Below are 27461 nucleotides of genomic sequence, written 5' to 3' on the forward strand. Positions count from 1 at the left end.
GGACTGATATATGATCCCATGGACCAGGAGTAACAGACACGCTAGCATGAATAAATGAATTACATGTGCAAAGATAACATATAACGGTATGTCTATATATATATAGATAGACAGTTTTTGGTCATTAGTAGCTTATACATGTGACCATCCCGAGTGCAAGACTGCATCCAGGCCCTGTGTCATTCATGCGTCATCCCATCAGATTGCCAAAGGACAGGGTCCGGCTCTATTGACACAGCACCAGTGTGTATTTTGGGGTGGGGAGTGGGCTTATGACAAATTAAACAAATTAAAAAATGACACAGATACAAGCATGCGCTATTAAAGACACAGAAAAAAAAAAAGAGTATTGAAAACAAAACCGGTATTTCATAATTCAAACTTCTTAGATATGAGGTAAACAATATCTGATTATTAATTCCTATTGAATTATATCCTTTCATTTTTCGATCGGAAAAATAATAAAACACCTGACATACTACTCATCTCCTACAGTTGTTTTACATTTCATTTCGTTAACTAGTCACCATTCTGTTTCCAGTTTGTGTCATCTAGAACAAATGTCTATTGAATGTCGTTATTGATTTGGCTTTTAGAGCTTTTAATGGGAATCTTAACAACGTGCTATACTTCATGTCCAAGTTAATCCTTTAAGATGCATTTGTTTGATAATCATCAAGTCTCAACTGAAACTTATTGCTTGCAAATGGCCCAAGGATGATGGCCATACAATTCCAGTAGCTAAGAAAGCACCGGGAAACTGTGTACCCTGTTATGCACCTGGCAGTTCTCTGACTCCCGTCAATGTTCATTATGCTAACATTGAGACACTGGTGCTCTGCTGTTAAGCCAATGGTATCCAACTGTATACTGTAAGAATACCCTCCAATACTTCAGTTGAGAGACACTCATCCGAATTGCTTGTGAACTTGTTTCCCCTACACTGCAGAAAAAGAAATCCACAAAAGGCAAGACTGTTCTCTTTATTCAAGACAACACAACCTCACTGCACCTAAATGTTATTGTGACCCAATGGGTTACGGATCCCATTACAGATTTTTCTATAGCTTATCCAATACCATACATTGATTACACTCATGTTCGCACACGTGAGTGCAGGGAAAAAACGGCACAAAGCACCTAATTACTGAACGGCGCCCTGCTGAGTGAATACGTGGCTAACTGGGACAAGCGCTGCTTTATGCACCGCATCATTGCAAGTTTAAGACACTGCAAGGCTGATTTAAAACATTTAATGACGTCTTTAATCAGGTCGGGGAACAACAACGACATCAGAAACCTCAAGAGAATGGTCACAACCGGGCCAGCATGACACACAGCGTATTGATTCTCCTGAAACACTTCAGCTCTAATGTAAACAGCGAGCTATTTTTAAAGTCGAACATCGACCCAAAGAGATACCACATATATTGTATGAAATGGGACACACAAAAAAAGGACATGCAAACAGCAAGCCCAAGAAGGGAATCACACAGTTCCATCTACGCCCACCTCCTTGCTTCAAATGCAGAGGATGTGCACAATGTTCCAACATGATCAAGTGATGATCAGTCGCCGTCATCCACATACTGGGAAATATTTCAAATAAATAAGATAAATTTGTTCCACTACCCACCTCAACTATGTGGTTTAACGCCCCTGTGATCTGGCCTATGCGGGGAGCTCCCACTCCCTAAAACAGCAAATGAGGGAACATAAAGGGCTATATCATCAGGACTGTCCAATAGCAGTACATTTAAAAAAAAAGAAGTGGTATCCTCATGGAGATTCAGTAGGATTGAAAAGGTCAACATGAAAAAACATCCGAAGCCAAAGAGAAATGCATCCGATCTAAACAATACAAACACTCCAACAGATGAGACGAAATGAGGTCATGCCATGATTGAGTATTATGCTTTGAGACAGATTTGTCTTACCTTCCCGTCATCGAAGTTTTAAATTTTCCGGTTCCGATTTTGCCATGACTTATGCAGTCTGGTTGGACTACTACTTGGTTGTAAGTACATTGGACCTTGAATAATTAAAAAAAATGTCCTGCTTTGGGGAACTTTAGTCCGGGTTAATTGTATGTATGAATGTGTTTTCTTTTCCTTATGAAATTATTCTTATATCCTCATCGATATCATTCCCTACACCCTGTTGTTTCTATTTTCTGACAGCTGTCGACAAAGTGAGGTTGGGGTTTTATCGACAGAAGAAGGTGACAAGTCATTTCTGACAGTCTGACCAGGGACTTTGCAATTCATCTGAAAAATAAGCTGCTGAGTGAGAGAGTTCTCTCTAACTTTTATGGAGCTCTTAAATTCAACATGCAATAAATTCATGGCACAATCAAACAGTAATTGTTTAACTAACATATTACTACCATATTAATAAAATATCAATACCAAGGTCAAATTTCATAAAATAGAAAATGCTTTCATTCTGTTTCTGTGCTAATTGGAGTCACTTAATTGTCCTTTAAGTTCTACCTAGTGCATCTAGTGCATGCTTGGAATGGCTGCAGCTCCTTGAAACCCTTACTAGGGGAAAAGTTAAAGGTGCTGGATGAGATGGAAATAACTACCGGAACAAAAACATAATTAGCCTATCGGAAGTGCTGCCTTGGGGTTTCCGCTGAATCAAAACATTTGTCATCGTCTATGTTCCATAAAATACAATAACAGTGTGCTAGGTACTATTACTGTGGACAATCTGTTCAAGGCCGTCATGATTCAATCTTCGGCAAATGCTTGTTGGTCCTACATATTACAAAACGCTAGGGAAACATTGGGAGCAGCCTTGCATGGGTTCTCGATCAGAAATGCTGCTATTGACAAGATAGATCTCAAACTCAATTGACTAGAAAACCGGTAACCCATAGAATATAGGCCGCATTATACAGACCTCCTTATTGACTCATTGACCGATGTGGACGAGGGGAGGGAAAGGGGGATGGAGGAAGGATCCAATACAACCTTAAGGGTCATGTTCCCCTAATGTCAAGAGGGGCCCTGTATTGTTTGACCAAGGATCAATCATACACAATTTCAAACTGCAACCCTGGATAAATAATTAAAGGCGCTTCTTGTTTGTCGACAACAACAACAACTCTCTTCAAGGAGGCAGTGGGGAAGTGAAGCAGCCATTGTGAGGCCAGCTGATAGAGGTAATGTGACATTACTACACCCCACAGTACCTAGGGACAGCGTATGGATCACACAAGGATGAACGATGGCCATTTTCAAGCTCCCTCTGGGTCCTCTGAAGAAAAAGACAATATGTTGATATGATGATATGCTGCTACAAGAAGCATTTGAGAGTCAGACGCGACACAAATACTTTCGCCTAACCAGTTGTTACTTACAGTTTAATTAACTATTACCCAATTGAAACATTAAGGTAAACTGATGATATATAGTTATGATGTTTTCCACTGACTAGTACATGTATTCATACCTCACTGGGTTTGTGTCCATTTTAAATGGTTGTGGGTTTTTTTTTTATCACAGGAGAAATTAAACTACAATAAAACAAAAGCCAGAAAATGCAAACAATAAATACAGGAATAAAAAGCCATGAACAAACAATAAACCCATCAAAGGCAAACCATAATCAACACAATTAATTGAGTAAATCACCAAACTGGAAATAATACTCCAGCAAACGGTTTAATCACCCATGATGCTCCATCAGAGCAGCCATCGCCCCGGCACTTTATAATGAAGGGAGACGCCTGGCTTTAGCGTTACAGTTGCCATGGCAACCCCGTCGTTACTTCCCTAATGGCATGCGTACTGTGTGCAACTACACTCTGGTCGATCATTGGGAGACCTAATTTTGGATCCATTACTACGGTGGGGTGGCGGGGAGGGGGGCTAGTCACATCATTTTGTCTGTTTCACGGGGACACAGAGCAAGTGGGGAAATGTTTATGTCTGCCTGGCAAACCGCCATGCATTGACAACTACATTAAGTCCCGAATTCCAGGAACGGCTAATGTCCACATTGGTTGCTATACCCTGCAAAATATTTGTTAATCATTACAAAAACATGTTTGTATAAAATAACATTCAACACAAGATTAGAAAGTGCTTTGCTACGGGCTATTGCTTGGATCTATGTCTACGCCAGAAAGCAAGTTTAATGTGTACGCATTCCTTCTTGTTCCACCATGACCACCGCCTGGGGCAGCGACCGCAAGCACGCGGACGGACTGCGTCAAAGGGGAAGCAGCCAGAACTTTAATTGTGACTGGAAGGTAATAGCAAATGGCTCTGATCTCAGATGTTCTCCATACTCTATTTTCCCAACACTTGCTCTTTTCGTTCTAGCCCAGCCCCTCTCTACCCCGCCACTGGCCGCCATCTTCCCACTGATGCCATTACAGAGCCGTCTGTCCGTCCAGCCCCATGTCCTAGTGAAGCAAACTGACAAGTAAATGAGTACTTGTCAAGCAAATTATCAACCATGACAAAAATATAGTTAACTTACCGTTTGCTGACCTTATTTACGACATCTTACAAATAATTGATAAATTATGTTGCTATGTATTTTGGCAATGTTTTGGAGCAGGATATGTCATAAATTGTCAAAAGACTTCATCGTTGTTTAGAGGCTGTTGTTGACTAGGGTGTAGAGTTCCCTATGAGTTGGACAAGTTTACAATGACGCCCTCCAGGAACGTGACGCCCAGCCCACATCAAAAAGCTAAGCAGCATAGCTGCTGTGGTGTATTAAAAAAATCCCGCCTCGCAATTGCGGTATTGTGCAAATCAGAAATTTCTTTGAGCCAAGAAAATTAGAACGACAACTCGCTGACATTTGGACTGTGTATTCGATGATTTTTCTTTTTCGGTATTTCTCGCACACCAAACACATCATGCTTCATCCTCCCTCCCCCATAGAATCGTGTTCTGAGGAGGGTCTTTAGAACAGACATAACAAGAATTCGCATAACCCCCCATCTCCCCCATCTCTGTCTCCATCTCCCTCCGAGCAGTGGATAATGCAATAAAACGGGCGGCTTGTGAGGACGTTGATGGGGCTCCAATTGATGCTGCTCCACCAGTCTCGTGGTGTACGTGCGTGCACACCTTTGCGTGCTGTGTGTGTATGACTCATCTGATGGTCGCAGCTCCTCCTATGCCCACTGTGTCTCCTCTCAGTCAAACTGCCTGGCGAGCAGCCCCACCATAACGTGTAGCAGGCCCTGCTTCTGTTGTTGTTGCCAAACACTTTCCTTTGCGGCTAAGGATTAGTATTGGGAGTTGGGAGCTGCAACTGTGATTGCAACTGCGATTGGGCAGCAAGAAGCAGAGGCTGTTTTGATTGAACCTGTCAATATGTCATAATCTGTATCTCTAGACACATTCTAAAAAGGAAAGGAGAAGCATCTATACCCGAGGGGTGATTCCAGTCCTTCAACTTTAAGCCTGTGGAAACTAGAGCTTGGATAGGGGAAAAAAATTGCCATTTAGTGTCGGTTAATGCAAGTCAATGAGTTTTTCGGCCGCCTCAATTAAGCCCCACGTGATGGCCAGGTTAGCCATGATGCGTAGAGGACAAAAATAATAATAAATAGCGTTCAACGTCTAACCTTTGGCCCCCATTTAGCTACAAGTGGAGGTGCCCCCGTGGGGCTGGAGTGTGCTCACACAACAGTAGCACAGTTGAAGGCTCATTTCCTCTGGAGATCCTCATCTGGTCTTTTCTAGGACGATACAGGGTTATTCTCTGGTAAACAGGCTAACGGAGCTAGCTTCTGCTGCATTGTCTGATTCGGGTTCTATTCAAATCGGTGTGTTTTTGGTCTGCCTATTTAGCACAGCTTCAGCCTAGGGAGTTGAGGCTATTTAAGTATGTTATTTTCAGGTGTGCCAGCCATTCCCTGGGCTTGTGGATGGCTGTGAAAGGCAGGTTTTAACAGCGTCCAGGCATATATGTTCGTTCTGAGGAACATAATGGTTCCCTTAAAATAATAAAAGAATGTGAGGGTAATTCATTATTATTTTTAATTAAAAAGAATAAGAAGTTTGCCATTGGGCAACTTGATCCGAAAGGAATTGGAATGAGGTAACATTTCTCTGCAATGCCTAGCCACACCCCCCAACCCCTTCCGCGAGCAGCGGATAAGTTTAAGATAATGTCGCTCTCAATAATCTCAACATTGTCTACAATGCCTTCCTCTCCCGCTCCCTCCATCCCTGCCCTGCCCTGCCCCCCTCCTTATCTCTCACTCTCTCCTAGCCCTAACTCTAAGCCTACCAAGATGGAAGTGAGGGTCCGGCTGTAGATGGTCACCATACTGCCCCAGTGTCCCCACGGCATTGGCTGCGGCGGCACGTCTTCTGCTCGGACGCCATCGTTGGGCAGAGCCCTGGTCGTCCGTCAACATGTTAAACCCCCCGGTGACCGGCACCAGGAGAGCGATGGCTTGGGTGTGGACTAGGATTGTGGTGGGAACTAAAGATAGAAGGAGCCAGATACCAAGCAGGCAAGGGCGAGATGGCTGTGAGCCCTCTGTGATAGAAATCACTTTTTTTCCTGGGTAATCTCCATGCCTTCCATCTCTCACACACACACACACACACACACACACACACACACACACACACACACACACACACACACACACACACACACACACACACACACACACACACACACACACACACACACACACACACACACACACACACACACACATCCAGCCGCTTCCCCTTGTTTTTTCAAGAAGGACGTTGAAGCAGTGACAAAGTGCTCCGGCCCCTGACAGATCTCCTGCGGTCATGGTGTCAGTAGGGGGGGAGGACAAGCGGCCTGTCAATCATGCTTCTGGAGCCAGCCAAGGCAGAATGGGGTGTTGTGGATGTTGTTGTGTTTGTAGGTGTTGGTATACAGAGTTGTTGTGACCGGCGAACGGAGGACTACACAAAATACGTCAAGAGAAAATAGAGTTGTAATCAGGGGATCGCTTGCATACATACAAAAACAAAATTGAGGAAAAATAAGATTCGAAAAATTATTAAGTAACGAAATGAATGTGAAATTCTGGTCATGAACAGGTCATACGATTTAAAAATCATCTCCTCAGACAACAGACATTCACCCCCGCCTTTCCCTCACTCTGCAACTCACCTCCCCCCCATCCCCCCCCCCCCTACCCCTTCCAAAAGATTTTTCCTTGCTCCCATACGTTTCTACTCCCTATAACTGCCCCCAGTAACACTCACATGGAGACAAACACATGTGCAGAGGGTCAGAGCTCAAGCCCAAGCCACGCAGCCCCCCCCCACTGTAGCCAAGGAGACGGCGGCTGGCCGCCTGCTGCAGCTGGATCTCAGGGTCATTTCAAGAACACGCCGAGGCGAGCGGGAGACGGCTCCATTTTCAGTTGGCGGCCAGAAATCTGAGCTTCCTCTGCCTTCCATTGCTTTCTCTGTTCACTTTGCCATCCCTCTCAACCCCCCCCCTCCTCCCCCGCCCGCACTGCCATCCCCAATCCTACACAACAACCAAATCAATACCAACGACTGTGCAGTTGGTAGGTCATGCGAGAGAGCAGCGGGCTCAGTGGTGGAATGCTCGCTGATTTGGAGACGGGAACAGAAACAAAACAAATACGGCTCCCGGCAGGAGAAGCAGAGCTCCGCGCTCCTCTGCTCCCTCCCGCGCCAGTGAGTGCAATCAGAACGCAGGGACACCTCGCATTCTCTATGCATCAGGGAAACGGCAATGCACAATGCTTTGCGATGCCGTGGCCCGTGACACAGTAAGTCCTACAACGTTCGACAGCATGGGCACCTCTCTCTATCTCTTTCTCTCTGTGTTCCTCTCGTCTTTCGCTCTCTCTCTCTCTCTCTCTCTCTCTCTCTCCCCATCACTCGCTGCTGCTGCTTTTCAGCCTCCGTGCCCGTGCACTGAAGCCGCATCCCCATTTATGTAAACACTTGCCAAAAGACACACACGTGTTACACCGGCAATATACTGATATGCTCCTGGGCAGGCAGAGTGCCATCACAACACACAACGTCAGTCGCTACGGCTACGATGTGCAGGGAGCTAATCAGGCTAAGGCACACACACACACACACACACACACACACACACACACACACACACACACACACACACACACACACACACACACACACACACACACACACACACACACACACACACACACACACACACACACACACACACACACACAGAGTAGCATTAGAAGAGAGAGGACGACCGCAAAAAAGGGAGCGAATAAACAACAACAACACCACCAGCAAGCACACGGCTCCAAAACAAACACAAGGATGGTTTGTTTGTGCTGCGTTACTCACAGCATATTCGATGGTCCCTTTGGGTCTCTGGAAAGACATGCGCCTTCCATCCTTCTTCTCAGGGGTCTTCTTCTGTCCGGTATCTGAAAGCAAGCGAGGCAAGGTGCGCATTACATTCATGTTCGTAGTCCCCCAGCTTGTCACCAGCCGCTGTTTGCCAGACCCACGGGTGGACAGCTCATTCGTCAACAGTGAGCCTGTGATCCAGCCAGCCGGAGACCACACTCTCTCGCTCGCTCTCTCGCTCTTCCTCTCTCTCTCTCTCTCTCTCTCTAGCTTGCGTTCTCTCGTGTTCTGCCTATCTTGCTCTCACTGTGTCTGTGTTCCTCTCCTTCTGCTCTCTGCGATGCAGGCTCTCTTGTGCTATCTCACTCACTCTCCCGCACGCTCACTCGTTCTGTCTATCGCAAGCTCTCTGTCTCTCTCTTTCTCTCTCTCTCTCTCTCTCTCTCTCACACACTGCTGCCGTCTTCCTCCTTGACTCGTGCTTTATCCCTCTCTCCCTCCCTCTTTCGCTCTCTTACACACACACACACACACACACACACACACACACACACACACACACACACACACACACACACACACACACACACACACACACACACACACACACACACACACACACACACACACACACAGCGCAATTACAGGCAGTGAGCACTGTTCATATTGTCTCCTCCCGGTCGCCTCTTGAGTAGGTCGACCTCCAACACATAGGGATTGAGACGGGGAGAGAGAGAGAGAGCAAGAGCGAGAGTGAGAGAGAAAAAGAAAGAGACTGAGTGAAAGAAAGAGCGAATGAGATCGGGAAAGAGCGAGAGCGAGCTAGAGAGAGAGACAGAGACCCAGAGAGAAGAGAGAGGGCGAGAGAGAAAGACAGAGACAGGTGACTGTGGGGAAGATGGAGGGATAGGATGGGGGGTTGAAGTGAAGGGGACATAGACTGCCAATCAAGAAAGAAAAAGGCAGGATTCATTATTATTCAAGGTTGGAAGAAGAGGTGAAGAAGGTTTTAGGCGTAGACAGACAAGAGCATTAGTGAAACTTTCCTTCAGAAAATAAATATGATTTAGTATTTCCAAACAAGCCATTTGTTAGGTTTCCCTGACAGGCTGGTTTGGTGCAGTTTGCCTGTTTAGACAACATAATGGTGAAACCGGTTAAACATTGGTGGACTCTGATACTAGGATAAAACACTAGGACACGATATCTCATGAAATTAAAGACAGTTAAAGATGCCACCATCGAACCATAAAACCAAACCATCTATCCTGGCTTCACTAAAAGCTATGATACCAGACCGGTAACAGATGTCCTTCAACAAAAGATTATTTGATCAATCCCATGAAGCCTTCCATCGTTATATCAATCGTGTTGAAGGTGGGGGCGGTGGATGGTTGGGGTTCAAGCCGTGGGTGAGGCTTATATGGAGATCACCAACAGTGGAAATCAGCCCGGGAAGCAAATAAACTGTTTTTGTGTGTCGAAAAAGGGATGGGGGAGGGTAGGGTGGAGGATGGTGGGATAGTAGACGAAAGATCTGGGGGTCGATAAAGGAAAATGGGAAGAATGTGGAAGAATTCTGGCTGGGATGTTGTGCGCGCGTGCATGTGCGTGTAAGAAGGTAGGGGGTGGGGTCGGAGAGGACAGAGGCATGGGGATGAAAGCAAGGAGATGAAGGATGGAAGAAAGACAGAAGATGAAAGAGAGAAAAAAAGGAAAAAAGCGAGGAGAAAGAAGACGGGCTGATGGGAAGGCTCTGGAGATCTAGAGATGGAGGGTGAGGAACTTGCTGTGTGAGCCCATTGGGCGGACACAGCAAGGGCAGGAGGTTGTTAGGGAATGTCTAGATGCATGCTGGGTATAGGAGAGCCCCAGACAAGGTCCAAAGATGGCTCACTTGGCTTCCACTGAGGGTTAAGGTGGAAAGACATTACCAAAACACGCAATTCGCTGCTGCATGCGCGTCTGGCTTAACACCTTTTAATGTTTTCCTCGGCTCACTGCCTGAGAAAACTGAGCATTCTCTTTACTGCTGCCTTTGTCATCGGGCGTCTCAGCTAGCTTATAAAAATGAGTCATACTCCCAGAGTGCTATTTCTAGGGCTCGGGACTAAGTGTTAGCGCAAGAGGGGGGGGGAGAGATAGGGCCAGCTTCAGGTAGAAACATCAATCTGTAAGAGAAACGGCAATCTTTCAGTCCAAAAAAAATAAGAAGATTAAAGCCGGTGGAAAACCTTGGATCAGACGGCGGTGTTTTTCTAAGCAAGTACGATGGATGGAAGCACAACAATGAGCCAGGAGTGGAGATGCTCGGGTCAAATGTTTTATGGTCGGGTTGAACTTCAATCGAGCATGTTTCTGTGCAGAATTTCTGTGTTGGGCCGAAGATACATAGAGTTGCACACACTGGGATTCAGCATTATCTAAAGCATGACCCGAGTGAGCGGTAATGATGTACACCCCCAGAAGGGTTTGGGTCAAGGGGTAGCTATGATTGGAATCTCTGATGGCCAACAGCAATGCGAAGGCACCGAATATGGGCTTGACACACTTCTGTGTACGTTTGATTCTATTTGTAGAGTTCAAGGAAATAAAAACAAATCGTAGTTATCAGAACTAATTATCTTACAGATATTTACAGTTTAAGCCTGCGAGTCATCGGTAGCCGACCCTAGTTCAAAAACGATTTCCCAGATCTCCTCCAGTCATTTTCAATTTCAACTGCGACTGGCTGTTGATTAGTAGTTGAGAACGAGCCATAGCCATCTGAAGTCACTCAGACACTAAATGGAAATGAACAATGTGGGTGGATTAGAAAGGATTATATTGCAGTCGTCACAAGGTATCAGAAGGTAGCGCAATAATTGTTTTATGTTGATGGTCTCCTCATTGAACTCATTGTTAATGTCAACTAGTCTAAATTAAAAATATGACCTCAGTATTAGCTTTTCTCCATTATTCATAAGATATTTCACAAAGCCAAGCAGGCTGTGCCCAAGGAACCAGCCACAAGATAAAATGTCATGTGGCCCGGTTTTCCAAAAAAGTACTCTGTGAGTGAGAGGGTCAAGCCCCAGAAATACTTCTAGCAGCTGCCGGGGTGTTGTATTTGTGCCAACAAAGATTGCTCCAGGTTAACCTCACTGTATATGGCGGCAATAGAAGGAGTTTTTAATAACGGCACCTCATAAAAAAAAAAAAAATCTTTAAATCATTAACTTCACCCGTTATACCTTTGGCTAGATGCAGAACTAGGAATAACAGGGGATAGATCCTCTCTTAGAAAATGAGTATCTATCACAAATATGAGATTATCACAAATATATAAAAAAAAAAAGAAGTAGTCAAGTTAATGTTTAGAAAACACTTAAGATATACCGTATATAAAGCTGTTAAGATATAACCATTTGTTGCATTCATAATAACCAAAAAGCTTGATATAGAATTCGCAGTACTTTAAAAGATACTTTTTCGAATCTAAGGAAAACAGCCATGCTTTGGAATTCAAGTTTCATTGCTGAACATACTCCAAAAAACTAACAGCAGCCAGTGTGTGCTAAGTGTTCAGAGGTTCTTCTGCCTCCGCCCACAAAACAACGTTATTTAGTAGTGACAGAAAAGGGGTCTGTTATGAAACAATGTGTTGCAGGGGTTCACCAAGGTCAATAGATGTCTAATGGATGGCAGAGCAAAATAAAAGTGACATTTGCTGCACAACAAGCTATCCGAGTGTTGCCGCTTACCACAAACAACATTACATTTGGCCTTATTAGCAGCTTGAATAATCACAACACAGCGCAAACACTTGATCGTCTGTGAACCGCCTTACTGCCCTACTGGGTGTGTGTGACGGGAGAACAAAGCGAAGCTCACAGCTGACAGAAGACGTCACCAGTCGTGCACTGCAGTCACAAGGCCTGCTCCCTGCCAAAGCAACCCTTACCCTACCCCCCAATGCATGATATGTGGTGGGACGGGTGTTTACCGGTTGTACCCAGACACGCGGCCATTACCCGTGGTGGTGGTGACAATTTCCTCCGACGCATGTACTCTTGGCTACAACGCCCTGCTGTCTCGTTAAAAGCATCGTTTTGAAACCAGGTCCTGAGAGAAATACAGAGTGCAACCTGCAGACGATGAGTCATTTATTGCTACATGGTCAGAGAATGTGTGTGTGTGTGTGTGTGTGTGTGTGTGTGTGTGTGTGTGTGTGTGTGTGTGTGTGTGTGTGTGTGTGTGTGTGTGTGTGTGTGTGTGTGTGTGTGTGTGTGTGTGTGTGTGTGTGTGTGTGTGTGTGTGTGTGTGTTAACTTTGTCCGATGGCGAATGGTAAGAATGGTCGGCTTTAATATCTGATTGCCTCATTCCCGCTCTTCTGAAAAAGGGTTTGTTTAGAGTGCAGGGACCCAGTGGAGGATGGGCAACAGAGCAGGACATGTGCTCACATCGGACTGAACATTGGCTTGACTGGAGATTAGTGCAGCTTGGGCCACTGGCTCGCAGTCTCTCTTCCTCTTTCCATCTTACAAACAAGAAGCAGAAAAACAGCTCGCATGAGGGCCTATGTATAGATCTGTGGACGGCTTTTTGTAAGGCCATAACATGCTGCCTGACAGTAGATCTCTCAGGCCTGAAGTGCGTTGCCTATCGGCCGCATTATTCAAATACCCATGTCCGAAATTGTCTGCCCGTCAAAATCACATCTGTGCGTTCAAGGTGACCTTGGACAGTCCTTGGAGCCAATACCCAGTCCTTTCTCAGAGTATAGCTTCAGAGGCAAGGCAGTTCATGTTAATTCATCGCGTTCTGGAAACTGCCTTCTGTATCAACAGAATCTGTTGCCTATGAATCATTCAGATTCCACTCATGGATGCTAAAAATATTATGCCCTCTGTCTGTTAACAGCCATGACAAACTGATGCCAGTTAAAGGCATGGGGATGCGGGGAGGCATTTTTTTCCAAGTATATGACTACTATTCCCCCTTGGACCACTACAACACAAAACACAAGCAGCCAATTTCCCCTCGCCTAGCTTTCTGCCGCCTTCCCATCGCCCATAAAATCCCTGTAGGTGTTATTTTTAGAACCCCTCGACACACACACACACACACACACACACACACACACACACACACACACACACACACACACACACACACACACACACACACACACACACACACACACACACACACACACACACACACACACACACACACACACACACACACACACCAGAACGAGTTAAACACTCAAAGTTGGGGGACAGGAGGCTGTCTGGTAATGAGTCTAGGAAAGACAATTAATGCAGCATTTATTCACATATCCTCTCCTGATCCGGCATTTGTCATATCTGGTGAGAGATGCAAAGGTTGCGAGGAAGAAATAGAGGGGAAAAGAAATTTCCCCAGAATAAATGCCTAATCAAAACAGAATTCATCCCACCATGGTGTGTTTTCTGTATGCAGAAGATGCGTTTTGAAACCTAGGTAATCCATTCCCCAGGATACACCTTGAAAGTCTTGTGACAGCCAACGAGGCAGACACACAGAGTGCTATCCTCGCTTCAGCCCTATTAGCAATGCAACTTGTACATGGATTACATTACTTAACGCAGTCAAGAGAACCATAGGGGAAGGCGTGTCAATGTGGTTCATACACTAAGGGAAATCAAAGTCACCTGTTAGAGAGAGACAGAGAGAGCGATAGAGACAGAGAATGAGAATGAGAGTGAGAGTGAGAGAGAGAGAGAAAATAATGTGTGGGGGGAGAGAGAAAGTGCTTACACTGCACAGTGTGCCGTGTCAAGAGAACGCGTACCTATGGCTCCTAGCTGCCAGGCTGTTGAGCAGTACGCGCCCTGTTCTAATGTAATGAATACACATGGGAGGCTGGAGCATAGGAAGACACCGCATGACAGCCAGCTTCCCCAAAACAAACCAACCATCTCTATATCACGCTGCTAAACCATCATTGGCTAAGCCTATGTGCATACAATAAAAGTGAGTATTTCCGGGTACATCTCTCGTTCTCTCCCTCTCTCTCGCACGTAGCTGTAGGCACTAGGCAGACCGAATGAGTGTCTGTGAGACGTTTTGTTAATAATGATTAGGCACAGAAGGAACCTGATAGGAAGCAGTACATGTTGTCCCTTCGCAGTACATGTTGTCCCTTCATCTGGTTAGTGAACATCTCTGAATGAATATGAATGTCTTTCTGTATGCCTCCACAGACGCGAGTCTAGTTGAATCTTTAAGTAGCGGACTGAACATTGAACATCTTTCAACGCACTGCCCCTAAATTAAATTGGTAACATGAATCGTTTTATTATTACCATCAATTTCAGCATAGATGATTAATGAGGAGCAGGACCAGCAAGGAGCAGTCAATTGTATATAGTGTTTTTGTTAACTTGCTGACCTGGGTACAGGTCAAATAAGCAAGACATAAAAGGGATACATTCTAAAGGGACAATATAAATTTAATTGCACAACAAAACTCATCATGTTTCTAATGTTTTACACTGTACAATATAGCCCTGCCCAATGATGATAATTTCCCTGAAAATCGTCCCGCCTGTACTAGTGCCTTGAAAGTCAGTGTTTTTTTGTTTGTTTTTATCTATTCAAAATCAATGACTTCAATATGGAGCAGAAACACTTTTGTATCAGCCGCGAGATACACACCGAATACTCCACTGTATTGATCCATAGCGACTGCACTGCCCTGGCGGAGCAGCAAACAGCCGGCCTACCGCTCCAGTGACCAATCATTTGGCTGTAAGGGTTATCGGCCATGCCTCTAGATAAATGCCAATGACATGGAAATATGTGCCTGCGTTTGTCTGCAGAATGATATGACTGGCCTTTACGCCAACATTTCCTAATTTGGCCAGGGTTAATGAGGAAGAGGAGACGAGAGCAGAACAGGGATGTGTGGACCAGGCGGCCAGTTGCTGGTTTCAGCCTGGTAGCATCACCTGTTGGTAACAACCCCCCCTCCCCCACTGCAGCAACTCTTACCTCTCTGTTACAGAACCGATCAATGGAATGCAAAAGTGATGTGCTCAGCGATGAGAAATACAAACTCTGCATTACCCTCACAGCCTTTATTGAGGCCAAAAGACTCTATGTAGCATTTCAAGTTTAGAAAATTTCAAGTATGTTCGGTCTATATAAAAAAAAAAAAAAAAAAATTAGTAAATTAGTTACATCAAAAACAACCGACTTAAATAACTGAGTCGGTGCACGAGTTCACCGACTTCAAACAAACGGCGACAATGGCCGTGGTAACTAAACTTTAGGTGCACATTCATGACAACAATGCATCCCACCTTCTAACAGACACGAGACGCCTCACCTACCAGCGGTAAAGAGCGTCTCACAGAGCTCCACCCCTCCTCAGATCAATCTGCAGGGATCCCAGCATCCCGGAGGAGACCATGTGACAATATGATGGACCTTATGCCTCTGTTTAGTAGCAACACCCAGCTAATTTATCCCGCATATATGACAGCTTTAGTGGCAGGTCCTGATCCCTTTCGAGATGCAAGGGCAAAGAAAGAAATAAGATACACACCATATAAATGGAGCTTGTGAAAATAAATTAAGATGAAACGTCCCATAGGAGTTAGGAGAAGGATTGGTTTTCACACTGGTTTTGTGGGCAGGAGTTGAGATGTGACGGTTTTAAGATACAGGTCATTGACATAGCATGTTTGGTGAAACATTCACAGGTGTATGTGTGTGTGTGCATGAACTTGTGTGTGTATGTGTGTCGATGGTCTGCCCGTCATTTCAGCAGTTTACCCTTACCGGACGCAAAGCAAATATCGCGGTCTCGGCAGCCACACGCTAATCAATGGCGTGACTAGAGAGGTATTACATCGGAGTTCACTGTAGATACTTTAATAAGACCACACTCATCTCCATGCCCGACCATTAAAAAGGTTCTTCCAAACAGTTCAGGAGACACAAGACTACTTTCTTATTCACATTGGAAGACGACGTGTACTTCATACCAAATGATTATAGAATATAATCTGTTATATAGCTTTTATTAAGATGGGCTTTTAGAAGCACATGCCCGTAGATTAAATAAGCATGCTACTATGTTGGCTGTAAATGTTATCTACAATATCGGCCATGTTCTTTGGATGGTGTGGTATGCGCTGTACTGTAGATTTCCAGTGATGAATAAACTGCCATCACAGAATTTCTTTTTCAGATTACATTTATTTTTAAGCTTCAATTGATGCTTCAAAGTTGATCAAACAATAAGAAAGTCTAATATGTCATGAAAGCCATGCCAATGTGCATGCCAATTAAACTGTCCTTTTTCAAATTGTGTCCATAATAAATTGTGTCCAAAACCACAGTATTACTATCCATGCTAAATATTTTTTTCTGTTATTTCTGTTCAGATGCCTTCTTTAATGCCATACCAATTCTAGTTTTACTGACCACCAATGTCAGTTACATGTCACAATTCTGCATTGTTTTCTTTTGATTTGATTTAAGCCCATTATGTCAGTAGTGTGACAACAGGCCACAACACTAAATTACACTGAAAAGCCTCCACATGATTCCAAATTTTTCCCAAATGCTTGATGGAAAGGCACATTTTATCAATGACGACAATTGAACCGTAGAAATTACAGCTTTTTCAACATTGTCCAACAACTATGCCTAATAGTAAGAGAGAAAGCCAGGGGGTGTATTCAACCTATTTTGTCAAGTAATTAGTCTAGAATCAGATTGTATAACGAGACAGTGATCGACCCTCCCTCATCAGTACAGCTGACAGGAACACATTCATCGCAAGCGTGCGCGCATGCGTGGGTGTGTAAAGCTGAGTCAGTAACACCCAAGTGATTTAGGTTGCACAGACACACTGCTTGATAAGTCACCCTGTGCACTATCCTGTCTCCTATTCTGTTTACACACGTTATTTAATTTTCGATGGAACGAAAATCCATAAAATGTGTATCAATGCCGGCGGGTTTTAAATATTCTATATATAAAAAAAGAAAATCTATATTAATAAAATGTATTTATATAAATATAAATATGGATACACTCATCCGCCATGTTTACATATCCAATATTAAATTCTCAGTTTGATGCATTAACAGTGTAAACAAAATGCCTTCCAACACTGGAACCAAAGAGCCTGTTCAGTGACATTTGCCTGCGATTACAATTTGTAATCAGTTATCCATTAACGGCGACTATTTTTTTATATTTTATACTCTGTTTAGTTTATGCTTTGATGCACTTTATACTATTGCAGCAGTAAGTGCTTGTAGATAAAAAGCCAGTGTAATTAGGAAATGTCAGCAATTCTAAGGAGTCAAAGAAACAAGTTACCTGAAAGAAATCTTGTAAATGACAGATGGACCAATTCAAGATTTCTTTATATCATTTCAGAAGCACATTTATAAGCCACTAAAGGCTAACTTCAATAGTTAATGACAGCCATTGTCATGCCAATATGGCCTGCCAGTATGTAGATCCCTACTTTTAATGTTGTTACTTGTGTGCTGATTTTGAATCGCCTGGGTCAGATGACGGTGACTGGGTACATAAATAAAGTACTCTTTTACCAGTTTCCAACAACTTTTGGTGATTTGATTAGATTTTGTATTGATTCCATAATATTGTATTATCTCTCCCTCTGCCTCCCTCATACAACCAGCTCCCTGAGACCAAATAGATCACACTTCTCTCCTGACCTCCATAAACCTTCCTTTGGACCTCAAGATGTGAATGTTGACTAACTATTTACACAAGCCCCGGTCCGCCCCCCGTCCGCCCTGTGGTTGCAGGGGAGAGGGAGCAGTACTGTGAGTGCTAATGAACCCGACTGCCATCCATGGTGTTTCCAGGGAAACAGAGCATTGCATCTTATTAATTTTTGTCCTAATTAGATCCAACTATTAACCCGCATGCCACGGAACTCTCTCAGTCAGCCTTTGCTTTGTGAGCCCTCAAAAACACACACAGGCCTTTAGCCTAACAGAGATGAACAGGGCAGGGCCAAAAATGTGCTGCTATTGCAACATTCTGTTTTTTTCTGTTCAACAGACAAGCAAGTAGTTGGGGGGGGGAAAGGAAAACAAAAGCAAAGAGATATTCCACAGAAAAAGTACAAAGTAAATAGAACAAAAATATAATGATCCCTTATTTGCAAGTAGGCTTATTAAATGTTTCTGATCACTGGTTTTACATGATCTGTTTGCTGATGTTAAAGGTTATCCCCGCCCTTCACCACAACACTCAACTCGTTCCCAGTCGTTGCAACGGGTTGTTCTAAATGGGCGTTATGGAGGAGAGAGGGGGCGGGACTTTCAGTTCCATGGGTTAAGGGGCGAGAGACAAGGTAGGGACTTCTTATAAAGTGATATCCGCTTTCGTTACGTTACGGATATTGCGCTGTCAAATTGTTCGACTAGATATTTATTGTCCTTGTCGTTTTTACACCTGTCATGTTCCTATTCTTCTCGTTCCAGGAATTGTAACCTGGAGCACACAGCTCATAGGACATAAGAGACCGGATATTGTGTATGGTAGACCGGAATAACGGTACCATACATGTTCTTCCCTTAGCGGACAACAACAACCATGCAAGGGAATGTTTAGCAAATGCGTTTGACACGTTTAAGTAGAATTCGGACACGCATACCATGCCTGGTTTCTACATACGCCTGTGACAAATTGTACTTACACATTTGCAGTACACGTGACTTTCGGTTCTAAAGTTGCAGAACGGAAACGTAATCGTCAGATCTGTTCTGATCACTAAACTACAGGAAAAAGTAACGACTGCCACTAGACACCAAAGGTATAGAAAAGTTTAAGTAAAAGAATCGTCTCGAACTCGAGGTCGTCTTACCTGTTTTGCAGATGAAGCTGTCGCTGTACGCTAATGGATCATTAGTCGATCCCTCTTTGACACCTTCTGTCACTGTCCAGATTCTGTGCGTGATCGCGTCCCTCACTGCTCTGCCACCGAACGACATAATGTAATTCATACTTCTACCCCTGAGCTGAAACTAACCTAAGGCCAACGTATTTCTATATACTGTACACACAGCATTTACAGCACATCCATGCACCGCAACATGCGTAAACCCAGCAGCGTATAAGTTGTTACTCCAACACATTCCAAAACAGGAACTATCCATTCCAAAACACAACTTTTTGCCCCTAGTGGTTGACCAATTTATCGGGGCTGACTGCGAGTCGCAAGGAGTTTTGCTTTTTCTTTTTTTTTAGTTTTACTACCTTACTCATAGCACGAATCACATCAGTGGCGGCATAATATACATCTGCTATTAAACCAATATATGTACAGAGTAACATAGATTAAAGTTCGTTGTTGATCATGAAATTTAATAAAGACAGAGAGCCCAGAGAGAGTGTGTGAGAGAGAGAGAGAGAGAGAGAGAGAGAGAGAGAGAGAGAGAGAGAGAGAGAGAGAGAGAGAGAGAGAGAGAGAGAGAGAGAGAGAGAGAGAGAGAGAGAGAGAGAGAGAGAGAGAGAGAGAGAGAGAGAGAGAGAGAGAGAGAGAGAGAGAGAGAGAACGATGCTTCATGGCAAAATAAGGAAAGGAAACCAACCCCATTTTCAGTTGTTGCTATGATATTGAATAGCCATCAAATGCAGGTGTTTATGGCACCCAAGATAATAACAGCCATCTTACATCTAGAATAATAATATTGTAATGAATAGGAGTGTCACGCGCCGCTCTAGCAGGTCCAATATAAGAGGAAATATTAGGAGTCTGAGGGTGGAGTGGCTATTATTAAGCAATATAATATGTAATGGCTGAATAGGAAACTGTCAAAAACCACTTAAACAGAACGTACTGCACACATGGAAGTGGAAACACTAGAATGTTATTTTCATTTAGGCACAGGTCAAGATAAAACATTAGGAATTCAAGTTGTACACATTGAATCGTGTTTTGATGCAAAGCAGGAGTGACGTTCACTGCAGCACCAAGCTGTGCCTGTGTTTGTCTTTCTGTGTTTCCGTGTAAGTTAAGAAATGCATGAAAAAATAAGATCAACCAATAAGTATAATACAATATTTCTGCCTTTCAAAAAAAGATTAGACCCTACATTTAATTATACTAGTGTTGTTTTGAGTACTTCCTCTGAGTTTTCCCAACACCAAATGTGCTCCATCTGTGGGTTTTAAGTATAACTACAGTTATGGTTGGTAAACAGCCACAGAGAAGGTGGCTACAGCAAGCAATTAGGACAATATCAAGGATAACATATCCAAATTCCTCGTACCAACAAGAACGATAACTGTTACACACCTTTGACTATTCGAATTAGCCAGGCGTGTAGACGAAAGAGTGCAACGGAACCATTCCTAAACCTTCCCTTTCATGGTGCCTTTACAACCAAGTCTCCTTCACCATCAATCCACAGTACATGAACATGCCAGCGACGCGAGTTCTCAGACCGATATTCCCCCGCCACGACTATGTGTTAAGAGCTGTGTCAGACCAGCCTATGGCGGGCTCTCCAGGGTGCTGTTGGGCCATCCGTGATATATTTTGTTGCTGTGCTACAGCCGCCCGGAGCGGCTATGAAATCAGCCGTGGCAACCTCAAGAGAGAGTCGCGTTGGCGTTCTCCTCGCCGTTTCCTTGGTTCAGACATAATAAGGTGAAATAGGAAGATACTTTTCTACGGAAGATGATGCAACAGTAGAATCCATAATGGAGTGATGGTGAGGGATGTGCTCCTGGCCGGATCCTCTTGAGGCTTCTGTTAATTAAGATGTGATTCAAGATGCTGGTGGTTTGAAAAGAAGATTTTCCTCTGCGCTCGTTTGATTACAAAGGCATTCATCAGCAAGAGCATTTCATTTCTTGTTTTACTTGCTGGCCAATATATTTTAATGGATTACCCATATTATATTAGCGGTTCATATAAAACGTTATCGCTTTTGCTATTACGACGGTGGATATTTGTGAATCTTATGACGGCTATTATACAACTCATGAGATGGATGGACTGGGAGCAAGATTTAACCTGTCTATGCTAAAATACTTAAATGCATTGCTACCCGTGTTGACACGTGTTTTACACGTGTTTTTTGTTCCTTTGAGAGATTGCTGTTGGCAAAATCACCTCACCGAATAGATTGCGGCACGTTGAAAAATAACCTATACAAAATCCAATTCATACGACAAACAACCGCAGAACAAGTGCTTTGTGTGAGATCCGGCTGCCACACGCAGCCCCTAAGCGCTGCTTGTGTGTGTGTGAGATGTTGTCAAGGTGTGGGAGCAGACTGTTGATCTCAGGTTGTGAGGAACGAACCTCTTCCCGACAACAGGAAGCAGGCTTTCATTAGGAAGACGCTGAACATCAGTGTGAGGGAGCCACGGAGCGCCGCTGTCAGAGACAGTAGGCCAAATATTCAAGAAGGTGATTTCTGCAAAGGCTTCCACGCTGCAGTGTGAACACAGACACGGGATCACATACACACGGGTGAGCCAGCACACACACACACACAAACACACACGCACATAAACACACATACACTTGAACACACGCGAACAGATACAAAGACACAGCCACGCGTACACACGTGTGAACATGCACACACACACACACACACACACACACACACTACATGTGCAATTAACTCATGTGGCACAAATGCAGAAAAAAAACATGCATTTCAGCACGTGCTAAACACGCAGGTTCCCCCAGGGTATGTGCAGATATGTTCTTGGCTCGGGGTGTGTGGAGACGGTTATCACGCTACCTTGCATGCCTACAGGAACACGTAGAATTCACCTCTAAGATACACTGCAACATGTTTCAGTGTGCTACATTTCCTAAGTGTCCTGAACGCCTCATGGTCAGGCTGCGGCGGCCAGACGATGGCTGCAATCACAGGCGTTAAAAAGGACTGTCCCTATAACACCCTCCCACTCCTCCTGATTGGGGGCTCGGTGTCCTTGGTGCTGTCAACACGAGAACAGATGAACGTGTTTTTCCCTTTAAGTATTCATGAGATGGGGAGATGATTTGGATGGTGAGAAGGGGGCAGACAGAGGGTTGACAACACCAGGCGGAGCGACCAGATCCTCTGGAGGAATTGGGACATTTCAACGCTTCCTCTGGCAACAAAAAAAAAAGAAAGGTTTATGGATTGCGGCGCATCTGCTTTCTTTAAACGACTCAACTTTTCTTTAAAGGGACAATACCAATACCGGACTGGTTGATTCAACAGAAGAGATCATAATCATTTTTCCTGGCTTAACCTTCGTTACCAATTATATTATACCATATCTATAATACAGTCCTTTACAGTGAGAAGGGGTAGCTGCCTCCTGCGCTTCCAACTGTGTGTCAGTTCCACCTACATTTTAGAAATGCGATAAATGTCCCATGATACAATTCATTGGCAACGAAAGCCAATCCTGGTAAAACATAATACATACTCAATCACTAATAAGGCCGTAGATGTCATTACTTCAACAGTGCTACGTTGAAAAGTAGAATATTTATCACCATTATACATAGTTAAATAGTTACAATAATAAATATTGCAACTATTGCCACATCAAGACCTATTATTGCAATAGGATGGGAGAACTGGACTCAAGAGTTTGACTATTACAAAATAATATCCTTTTCCACACGAAGACCCACATCATTGTACAAGAGGATAAAGTGGTAATCATTAAACGATTCCTCCGATTTATAAGGGTTTAAGCATCAGCACTGTGAATTTTCCTTTAACAACCATATTAAACTACATACTAGACGTATTCCGCATGAATCATGTTATGATGCCTTTCACCCCTGCCTTTGGTTCCCAAAGGCCCACCTCATGGAAAGTCCACATTGATTTTTTTTTCCTTTTGACTGCGTCACTTTTGAACCGCGTGAGAACTAATCTGCAAGGGGCTGCTGCAGAGGCATATTAAGTGCATGCCTTACCGGCTACTGGTCTCTGCCAATGAGCTCACCTTTACATTGAAACATGGCACATAATGGAGCAACAAAGCACCAGGACAGCTGGTATAGGTCAGCCAATGCAACTAATCCCTCCACCTTGACTAAAGAAAACAAGCCGCGATGACTAAGGAAAAGACAGCGCCAACTTAAACGGGAAGACAAAGCTCTAGAGGGAGATTTGAATGAACATCCAATGTTTTTGCAAATGACGCGGAATAGGTTCCCGACTTGTCTGGCAATGTGATCGCATCGTTAACATTGTTTTTATTGGGGAGAAGAGATACCTTGAGAGCAATATAGTGCGCATTCTCCCCTCGTTCAAGACAGATATTCCTTCTCCAGTGTCCTAGGGGTTCTGCCCTGCTACCCGATCCACCACGACATTCCCCGAAGTAAGAGACAGGCTAAAAATAGGCAACCCCCGTAAACAGAAAACTATAATCAGATAAAAGTCACTGCTCTATTTCATTTCTTTACTTTTACGAAAAAGCCGCTTGTCACAATCAATTGTATTCTTTCATGCATCTGTGTTTTCCCAGACTAACTCTGCCCTAATTGGTGAAAGCGTGGCCAAAGGGCTTTGCTCTGGGAGAGATAGGCTAGCTCACCACAGAAGCTATATCATGGAATAGGAAAAATACATGGTTTATAAAAACCCTTTGAATTATTATAATTAATGTCATTCCACAGATTGTTTATAGGAAACGTTTACTGAGGACAAAATGAGTCCGGTGGAAAATATACATAATTTGAAAAGACGTAAATTATAACTGCTTATTATCGGAGTCCAGAAATGCTTCCAACATGCCGGTACAACAGGTTTGAGGCTCTAGAATGCTAACAAGCTGTACAATATTTTTACAACTTAAGAAAGTTAACAAGCAAGTAAGACATGGTTAACTGGAAACCGCTAACATTTCATTCTAAATCTAGACCTTGAGTGGATGTCTGTTGTTTGTTGTTGTTTTTCTTGGCGCCCTGTTAATACCCAGGGAGCTACACGTGATGGAGGAGCAGTACTGGTCAGGTCCGGTCAGGGCAGCAGGCTATCTCTCACGGCCTCGTCAGCCGGCCCTGCTCATGGCCATCCATCCTCTAGGGGTTCCTCTTGCCCGGGGTGGTCCCTAGGACTGATGACCAGTGGCATAACAGAGTGAACACATCCATCTCTCCCCCTCTCTCCCTCTGCATCCCTCTCTCTTCTCCCTCTACATCCCCCTCTCTCACTCTGCATCCCTCTCACCCCCCCCCATCACACACACACACACACACACACACACACACACACACACACACACACACACACACACACACACACACACACACACACACACACACACACACACACACACACACACACACACACACACACTCCTTCTCAAGTCCCTGGCCAGCCCACCATTTATTATGGAAGCTGCAGATGCCAATTCATCGGTCATCTACAGAGGATGCTTAATTTCTGGAACCAGGTAAAATAGAGAGGAAGGGGGTCAGGGAGGGAGGGAGGGAGGGAGGAAGGGAGGGAGGAAGGGAGAGAGGTAGAGAGGGAGAGAGGGAGAGAGGTAGATTGAGATGGAACTAGAGGGAGAGCGTGAGAAGCAGGGATGGGGAGGGCGGAAGGGACATGTATCAGACGCGCACCACTGCTCCCTTCATGTGGGCAATTTATTAAAATAATAATGCCCGGCCTGGCGCCAAAAGGTTGACTCCACCGTGCCGCTGACGAGGGGATGATCTGCGCAGAGGCATCGTTACAACATAAACAAAACACATTTTCCTTGTTTTCATTTGTGTGTCACCGTCCAGTATCATCTCCGCCTGGAACCCAGCGGACAGGGAGCTAATTGTTTTCCTTTAAAAGTTGGCGGGGGCGGGGTGCAGGTATTTTTTCCACGTTATTCTAAAGACCCCGGCGCCCACATGATTCCTAACGTTCCCCGGGAAGCGCAGAGAGAACGTAAAAGCAGAGAGACTGCCGTACAGTAGAATAGCTACATAAGGCTCTCCCAGCGTCTGACAGTCCAGCGTGGGCCACGCAGGCCAGAGTCGCTGACACATGCAGTGTAGTGGGATGTTCAAACAGGAAGCAGCAGCGAGCAGACAAAGATGGTAAGAGATAGTAGCAAGAGATCCACGGACTCTCGCTCTCTCTCTCTCTCTCTCTCTCTCTCTCTCTCTCTCTCTCTCTCTCTCTCTCTCTCTCTCTCTCTCTCTCTCTCTCTCTGTCTGCCATAAAGCCATCCTCACCCCAAGCTCCCTGCGTTTATCACTCAGCACCACCGATCCACGAGCACAATAAATTGGATAATGAATCTCTCTCCCCGAGGAAGTACACTAAATGGATAATTTGTCGGTTAAATGACGAGCCGGGAACATATTGCATCATCCGAGGTGGAAGTTGTTAGCGTGGTTAAATAAATGCAACCTTTTTGTATTTTATAAAGCCACAGGACCGACAAGAGTAAATGAATGATCCAATGAAGTGGTAATGGAGCACAAATAGGGGACTCGGCCGAGCGTGTAGAACTACATAAATGTGTTGTTAACGGTACAAGCTCTTTCGGACATTAGCTTTTATTTAAAAAAAGAAATAACTAAGCAACCATCTGTCCTTAGATGTGGCTTGTGGGCTTATGAGGCCGTGCATAGAAAGGTCGGAGATGATGCACCTTCTACAGGAAAGATGAAAATGGTTTCTTATTCAAATTAGATGCCAAAGTAACATTTGTATGTATTAATTTTGTGTTCTTCCCTTTATAAGGAAAAGGAAATGGAGAGATGTAATGTTTTCCTGCCGAATGATGATTTACAGTCTAAGTAATTACATCAGTTGCAAACATCAATCCTCTGTCTGATCAAATTAAAGAGCGCACAATCCCAGAGCAACAAAGCACAACAATGACGATTTGTATTTGATATTATCTTCAACATTTTTGTACAGCCATTGAAGAATATGCCATGTTTATGAACACTCACTGTGGCTTCAAACTTAAGTTTGCAGAGACCGATTGAGGTTCTTTGGGTGATCTATGCACATTTGAGCAGGTTTATGTAAATTACTCCATATGATTTTATTTTGTAGATGTTTTTGACTTTTCTTTATCCATTTGGCTGAACTGAACCACAGATTTTCCTCTTCAATCGTAATGATCGGTGGTCGTCCAAGGCTCACATGCACCTTGCAAGACTGCCAGCGTAGAGAGACCGCCAGAGGGAGGTTCTCAAACTGCAGGCGTGCAGCCTCAGCCTCCAGGGTGACAGTGTGCTAGAGCGCTGGCTTGGGCAGACACACTGAGCAATGACCCATGAGCAACACCGCTGCATACTGCAGTGCCCTGCTAAATTAAATCCTCCAGTCATTCTTCCCCTTGGATAAGCCGCTACAGAGCCAAGCCGGCCCCGGAGCGTGTTCAAGTCCTGATGCTAACCGACGGGTTCAGGGTGAGCGGGAGTGGCGTGCATCAAGGTAAGGGTTCTGATGCCCATCCACCGTGTTTCCATGTTTCGCTCCGGCGACTGTTACACATCCTTCTTTTTCAAATATCCCCAAATTCTGATCAACGGTACTAAATGTTCGGTCCAATCCCAATTGAGACGATGGAGTATAGGCTGGAACATTTCTAATATTTATCATCTAGAAAGGTGTGGTATCGTACCCTAAAAATTGTCCAACCTGAGGATTTGACTTTCAGTTTCCTCCTGCAGCTTCCTCCACCACTAAAAATTAACACACATTGCCAACAAATTGTTGTTCTCTGAATATATTTTAATGCAGTGGTTATCACTTCCTAAATCTAAATAGGGAATATTTATTCAAATAATGCCATTAAATATAAGCCAACATTCAGGTTCATCTCTTTCTGTGAGTAGCTCTACATGAAAGCCTATCACTTAGATACCAGCAATATGTATCCCTTCTGAAGCAACTCCGATCCTATAAAATCACAAGTCAAAACAAACAAATATCAACAGTTATGTGGAGTGGCAGATTGCATTTTCCCCTCTCCTTGCTGTAAAATGAATCGATAGAAGTGCCCAGGCCTGGTGTTCAACGCTAGAATACTGCTTACTCTTCATTTGCGCTAGAAGTAATCAATCCTATCCAAGGGTTGGCTGCAACCC

The 27461-nt window shown here is 44.2% G+C and overlaps 1 protein-coding gene across 6 annotated transcripts in view; it reads right to left on the reverse strand.

The window, feature by feature from the left end:
• The window catches only part of oxr1a (oxidation resistance 1a), a 111906-nt gene that overhangs the window by 25899 nt on the left and 58546 nt on the right, over positions 1 to 27461 (reverse strand). For 4 of the 6 annotated variants that reach the window (XM_056602999.1, XM_056602998.1, XM_056602997.1 and 1 more), the window contains one exon: positions 8340 to 8422. In XM_056602999.1, coding sequence (XP_056458974.1) covers positions 8340 to 8422 — 83 coding nt within the window. The other 2 variants (XM_056603001.1, XM_056603000.1) reach the window with 2 other exon arrangements.

Source organism: Gadus chalcogrammus, chromosome 11 (genome assembly GCF_026213295.1).
Source record: "Gadus chalcogrammus isolate NIFS_2021 chromosome 11, NIFS_Gcha_1.0, whole genome shotgun sequence".
Classification (NCBI taxonomy): Eukaryota; Metazoa; Chordata; class Actinopteri; order Gadiformes; family Gadidae; genus Gadus; species Gadus chalcogrammus.